The sequence below is a fragment of the Arvicanthis niloticus genome, unplaced genomic scaffold (genome assembly GCF_011762505.2).
Source record: "Arvicanthis niloticus isolate mArvNil1 unplaced genomic scaffold, mArvNil1.pat.X pat_scaffold_257_arrow_ctg1, whole genome shotgun sequence".
Classification (NCBI taxonomy): Eukaryota; Metazoa; Chordata; class Mammalia; order Rodentia; family Muridae; genus Arvicanthis; species Arvicanthis niloticus.
In genome coordinates this window covers 21,509-28,331 of record NW_023045922.1, presented here as the reverse complement: position 1 = coordinate 28,331, position 6,823 = coordinate 21,509, and the positions used below count along the sequence as shown (strand labels likewise).

The window sequence follows — 6,823 nt, the reverse complement described above, 5'->3', positions numbered from 1 at the left end:
GTCCCCGGCATGGACCCCCGCCTCGGAAAAGGGGCGGTATCTTCAAATTGATTGGTGGCTGGTGGCATATATACCGTACGACCTCGCGCGTGTTTAGCTAGTTGTTCATACCGGGGTTGAACATGGCCGAGATGGAGACGCAAAACACTGGGGCGGAGGACGGCTTTACCCCAGTCACGCGCAGAGGAGGCCGCCGGGCGAAGAAGCGACAGGCTGAGCAGTCGTCAGCGGCGGGACCGGATGGCGACGCCGGACGTATGGACACGGAGGAGGCGCGGCCGGAGAAGAGGCCGGTTTTCCCACCGCTCTCGGGCGATCAGCTCCTGGTGGGGATCTGGACGGGCCGGGGCGGGGCCGGGCCGGGCGTCTAGGTGAGGGGTCGGTTCTCGGTTTTTTGTTTGTTTGGTTGGTTTTTTTTGTATTTTGTTTGTTTGTTTGTTTTCCCGTCTAGGCTCGCATCTCTCCAGTCGCCTCCTGACTGTGTGTATGTGTGTGTGTTTATTGCAGAGTGGGAAAGAAGAAACGCGAAAAATTCCCGTCCCGGCTAACAGATACACACCGTTGAAAGAAAACTGGATGAAGATATTTACTCCGATTGTAGAACATTTGGGACTTCAGATACGCTTTAACCTGAAATCAAGGGATGTAGAAATTAGGGTAAGGAAAAGGGTGGACCTTTCGTAGCTTTTCGAGTTTTCGCCTTCAGAACTGAAAATACATGAATGCATTTTCCTTTGTAGAGTTTATTCTAGTAAGTGGCCTTTTTTTTTTTTAAGGGTTTTAGTATAGTGAATTTGAAATTAACTAAATACCTTCGAAACTACATTCAAAACAGGTATTGACTGCATTCCTCAGTCGCTTGTAAGATCACTCCAAAATACTGTCTGTCCCCTGAGTTTCTTCCCTGTATGTTCACTTGATAAAAGTAGAAATGGTACACGGGTGTACATCAATAAGTGGTAACTGCAGGTACCTACTTCAGTATAAGTGCTCTTTTGGAGGGAGTGTATGTTACTTAGAGGAAATATATATTAAGTCTTTTTTTTTTCAGTAGATCTGTGTCAGTGCCAAATTTTCCCATATTTTTCCCATATCACAATATTTCTATTATGACATTCTAGCATCCTCAGCACTTCTAAGGGATAAAAGTGACTAAACCTGCCTTTCAAGTAGGAGACCCAGTTGTGTTTGTCTCCCGACCCCCCATTCCCGTGCCCGCGCGCCCTTTTTTTTTTTCCTGCCAGAATTTTTGGTGCCTTTGATCTCTGGAGAAGGCTGCACTCTCTGCTGTCTTTTTACTTCAGTTCTAGTCAGCTTTCCAGGTTTAGCTCAAGCTCTCATTAGAAGTTAATAAATTTCTGTTGTACCCAGCTGCCATGTTTATTGCAGGGTCATTAGTTTGTATTCCTAGTATTTGCTAATACCGTATATCAGATGCACAGTGGGAGCTTAACATAGGTGAAAAAACGTTAAATTCTAGATATTCATGAGACTTGCCAGGAGTCACATTTAGGGTGAGAACCAGTCTGGGGCTTTGTTGTTGTTTTATTTTTGTTCTCTCTCTTTCTCTCTCTTTCTCTCTCTCTCTCTCTCTCTCTCTCTCTCTCTCTCTCTCTCTCTCTCTCTCTCTCTCTCTCTCTCGTTGAGACTAGGTTTTACTGTGTAGCCCTAGTTAGTCTGGAACTCAGATCTGAAGTGTGTGGGACTAAAGGTGTGTGCTGCCACGTCCTGCTGGGGGTCTGTTTTTAAGGTTGAAAACCTAAACACAATCCTGTATGCTTCTGAATTTGTCAAACGTGTAGTCTCTTCAATTGGATTGTAAATTTGTGTGGGAGACCCAAAGGAATATTTTAGAAATTAGATTTGTGTTTGAGTTTTTAGTACCTTAATTTCCTCTTATGTGTTTCTATTCTATAATATTCAAGATTGTCAAAGTGAAGGTGAGAGCTAGATGTGTACAGCATATTAGTACAGGGGTGGGCATTCTATGAATAACAGTAATTTCTGCAGTTCAAATAATTACTTGTAGACAAGATGCCTACTTAAGCTATTCTTGATTTCCTCAGTATTAGGCATGCAGGTAGTCAGAACTAGACTTGTTGGTTTGGGAAACAAGAGCATATAAATAGTCCTTTACAGCAGAGTGTCAGGACTGTTGGAGAGGAGGAGAAAGGACCCATCTGGAAATGTAAAAGAGGGCACAATGAGTGTGAGCCCTTGGGATGTGCTAGAGGAATGTTGCCACTCACCTGGACCAGTCAGAATATGATTAGTCACTTGAGAGGGTGTGCTTGGAATTGCCCAGCTTTGGAGCAGGAATATTCTCTTGTACAACTTATAAAGGGGGTCTTACAATATTGAGGGAGGGTGATTGATGGTGAAGGAAATTATAATAGAAGAGTGCTCTTCTTTTCATCCCTCCATATCTTCACTTCTGTTTTCAGACATGTAAAGACACCAAGGATGTCAGTGCCCTGACAAAAGCCGCTGACTTTGTGAAAGCCTTTGTTCTTGGCTTTCAGGTGGAGGTGAGTGATCTTACGAAACTTCCAAATACATAGTGTGGCCACTTCAGTAGCTGGGTCATTTTCCAAATTTTGAGTCTTTTCGTTGTAGCATCTGAGAAGTTCAGTTTCAAAACTGTTCTCCTTGTCTCTGTTGGGTGTGGTGTGTACCTGGAAAGGCCTTCATAGAGCTTATTTTTGTCTTGTAGGATGCGCTTGCCCTTATCCGGCTGGATGACCTCTTCCTAGAGTCTTTTGAAATAACTGACGGTGAGAACATGTGTGAACAGTCAGCCTTTGTGTTTCTCTTTGTGTTGTGTTCTGACTGTTGTCTGATAGCTTCAATTGAGCTGTAGTACTAACACTTCAGAAAATGTATATTTAGTGTGGTTTAGTAGGAAACGCCACCTGATGGCTTGTCTTTCTTCTTTAGTCAAACCCCTAAAAGGAGACCACCTGTCAAGGGCAATAGGAAGAATTGCTGGTAAAGGAGGAAAAACCAAATTTACCATAGAGAATGTAACACGGACACGGATTGTTTTGGCAGATGTGTAAGTATCTGTTCTTGAGGGAAGTGTCATATTTGATCTTATTAATATAAGTGTCATAATTTATATTTGATCTTATTTGCAAAAAGTCATAGCTGTTATTTGTTGAATTCTATTGTTCTTTCTCTCTGTTGGGATTGAATGTGGAGCCTTTTATGTTCCGGTAAAGAACCACCCCTGTTTTATAATGTTGCCTGTAACTCATGTTCTTGTGATTGAAGCTTTGTGGGCATGTGGTTCTAGGTGAATACTCACCAACCTTGAAAGGCTGATGACTTAGTCAAGGGAATTTCAGTAATTGTAAGTTTTTTTTCTCAGCAATAAAAGAAATATTTAGAATCACTCTTGAAATAATTGATTACAAGGGAAGATTTTAATTTTAGATATCTGATAAATCATTTTGGGACGTACAAGAAGTGGGTGTTTGAAATGCCACCATGAAGCTTTCCTTTTGAATACATATCCATATTTCAGGTAGGGGTACACCCACACCTTCATTATAGGAAGGGAGTATTGCATGCTGGGTAAGAACGACCTTTTAGTTACACATGAATATATAAATAAGATGGTACAGGCTTACGGTGAGGAGGAGGTACTGGATGCAGAGCTGGGAGAACCTCTCTGAGGTCAAACTGTTCGGAGGTTGGTGTCAGACAGACAGTAGCCTAGAGCTGATATCATACGAGGTTGGCCAATAGCAGTTGACAGAAGGTATGAGGCTTTCACTTAATACCGTTTTGCTGAGATGGTCATTATTGAGGCCATAGGAATGTAGACATTCTTTATACTTAAGGGTAACTTGTATTACATTGGTGCCCCTTCTTGAAACCAAATGTATTGTCATAGTTGTGCTCGTTGATGGACTGGGCCTTCAGAGTCTGAAACATGAGCTTTTTTTTCCACTATAAATTTCAAAGACATGGAAATACAATATTTAAAATGGCTGAACAGAGCCTAAAAGTCTTCGATGAGAAATCCAAAGCTAGAACCCACTTGTAATAGACTTGGCTAACTTGTCATTAACTTTGTAGTCCACAGATTTCAATGTCTTAGAATTTACTATGAAAGGTGTTTTAAAGAGGGTATTTGGACTCAGGTTTCTCAACGTAGCTCAGTGCTGTGCAGGGTCAGTCTAGTGGGTTGCTGAGCTCTGCCCAGTGCTGTAGCCATGCCCTGCCCACAGCGCTCACCATCAGTCCCCTGTGAGTACATCATTTAATCAGCTCTTCCCCACTCTCCCCCAGTGGCCATTGCTCTACTTCCTATCACTGATTTCCAGAAACTCATGTAAATAGATGCCCAGTATGTATTCAGCATATTGCTTTGAGTTTCTTTGTTCTATTGGGTATATGTTATCCTTATCCTTATCCTTATGCCTCAGGATGAAATCCAGGGCCTCACACTAGGCAAGGATGTGTACATCTGAGCTACATCCCTACCCCTAATTCTCCTGATTACTTGAAGTGCCTTTCTTGGTGTACAGTGGGAATAATACGTACTAAGTAAAACTCCTTTGAGGAGTATATGAGCAGACATGGAGGAGGGCTTGATGGGAGCAACTACTGACCAGGAGTCTGTTGTTTTGTTATAATACCTGTGTGGCAGCCAGTGGACAGCCTAAAAGAGGAGAATTAGTTCTCTCCTTCTACCAAGTGGGCCTCGGGGAACAAACACAGGTTGTCAGGATGGGTGACAAGTACCTTTATACACTGAGCCATCTCTCCCTGCCTGTGACTAAGTAATCTGGGAGTGGTGGTTCATACCTGTAATCTCAGCCCTCAGGAGGCAGACTGCAGGATCACTGCATGTTTGAGGACAGCCTGAGCAGCATTGCAAGAACCTGCCGAGAAAGAAAAGAGAAATTATTTTGTTCTTAATTACTTATATTTTTTTGTTAATTTTTTTTGGGGGGGTGGGGATATATAATTTTTATACCACAAACCACCCATTCTAGAAGTGGTTTTAGAATGTGTTTTAGAATCCCCCCACCGTCAGTTCAGGGGCTGGATCTATTGTGATTTTCCATAGTTTTTAGCTTCCCAGGATTTGATAATGGACATGCCTTTTGTGACTAACCTGACTCACTTTACTTCTTTCAGGAAAGTTCACATACTTGGCTCTTTCCAAAACATCAAGATGGCAAGAACAGCCATTTGCAACCTCATCCTAGGTAAAGCAGTTTATTTCTTTGGCATTTTCTCTGGAAAGATGGGAAACAGTAGCTTTCATATAGTTAAAGATACCAAATAGAAGCAGAAGAGTTGGCAGAGGGAAAACCAGGACTACTTTACTTAGATTCTATTTGTTAGAGAAGAGAAAGGCTATATTGGGAATATCACTAAATCTCTTGTGTTCCTAAGGAAGTACACTGAAAAGCCATTCCAGAATAACTGAAAACATTACATATTAGGTTCTATAAAATGAGGGCTGCTGAACACAGCCAGTTAACTTGATTGATCCAGTTAATCTAGATCTGAAGTCATAGCAACTTGCTCAGAGGATCTGCCAGGTTTTCTCTAGTGTTCTCGTCTGTCTGGCTGGCTTGGTTTTGTAATGGTCTTTTTACAACTCTTGTTTCTTTTCCTTAGGAATGTAAGGTATCTGTCTTCTGTGTATGTGTTTCTATGTGTTTGAATATATTTGTATATATAAGCTGCCTTTTTTCTTAAACAGGAAACCCTCCATCAAAGGTGTATGGCAATATCCGAGCTGTGGCCAGCAGATCAGCAGATCGGTTCTGAGTTTCCCTGGACCCTTGATGAAACCATGGGAGGAGTTCCCAGACACCTAAAGCTCAGGTTCCTTCTCAGCTCTCACCAGAGCAAACGCAGAAGAGGAAGGTTAAACAGGACTTACACTCAACTGCTTCTAGGATAATTTAAATATGATGTAATACTGAAAAATACAGCAATTTATACTTAATGTATAAGTAAACTACACTGCCTGTCATTTAGAGGCTAAGTTGCAACTTTTTGGTTATAGATTTGCAGATAATTTTATAAACTTATATAAAACTGAAATTTTTAATTAAAAATGAATCACAGTTCTTGGTACTGGGCACTGTGACTATTTCAGGGTTAGGTCATGGCAGTAACTTGTACTATTGGAGTGTATGTGCTCATCTTTGCACTTCCTGTACAATTTATAAATAAAATGAAAGCCCTGCTTCACAAGGCTAATGTTATTTTTCAAGTAAGTAATGTCAAGAATTACTGATATTGGGCATATTTCTCTTGTACAATAAAGGTAAAACTGTAAAGCAATTCTCCCAAGAAAACTGTTCTCCAAACAGCGTATTCTTGTAACTAGTGTCTGTGTATGTGAATTTGATGCTTGTTTCTTACATTGTTTAAGAACACACTTCATGAAACATGTGACTTAGATACTACACTCCCTTGTTTCTAACCAAAATATGTAATGATTGGAGGTCAGGAAATCCATGTAATAACTAAAAGAATTAATACTTTTTTAATTAACATTTTGAGTGTTTTGCCTGCATTTAGGTATGTGTTCCATGTATGTACCTGGCATTTCCCAGAGGCCAGAATAGTTCATCAGAATCCTCAAACTGGAATTACAGTTAAGGTTGTGACTCCCCATGTTTTCAGGGAACTAAACCCAGGTCCTCTGAAAGGTCACTTAAGTGCTCTTAATCACTGAACCAGCTCTAATAAAGACGGTGTATGTGTGTATGTGTTTGAAGATAAGGTATTGCTGTGTAGCCCTGGCTAGCTTTGAATCCACAGAAATCCTGTTTCTGCCTCCTGAGTA

The 6,823-nt window shown here is 41.2% G+C and overlaps 1 protein-coding gene across 1 annotated transcript; it reads left to right on the top strand.

Moving 5' to 3' along the window:
- Window positions 1–24: 24 nt before the first annotated feature.
- Window positions 25–6,225, top strand: LOC117701818 (RNA-binding protein PNO1). The gene is made up of 7 exons (XM_034493242.1): window positions 25–326; window positions 508–657; window positions 2,445–2,528; window positions 2,714–2,774; window positions 2,938–3,055; window positions 5,152–5,222; window positions 5,726–6,225. Exons 1-7 carry the CDS (start codon window positions 123–125, stop codon window positions 5,791–5,793), a joined length of 756 nt encoding a protein of 251 aa, XP_034349133.1. The 5' UTR covers window positions 25–122; the 3' UTR covers window positions 5,794–6,225.
- The last annotated feature ends 598 nt before the right edge of the window (window positions 6,226–6,823 follow it).

What these genes read in the sequence shown, in the direction of transcription:
- LOC117701818 (XM_034493242.1), top strand. Translation starts at nt 123, where the DNA reads ATGGCCGAGATGGAGACGCAAAACACTGGGGCGGAGGACGGCTTTACC. An exon ending in GTCTTTTGAAATAACTGACG is followed by an intron (nt 2,775 to 2,937) that starts GTGAGAACATGT and finishes TTTCTTCTTTAG; the next exon opens with TCAAACCCCTAAAAGGAGAC. An exon ending in CGGATTGTTTTGGCAGATGT is followed by an intron (nt 3,056 to 5,151) that starts GTAAGTATCTGT and finishes TACTTCTTTCAG; the next exon opens with GAAAGTTCACATACTTGGCT.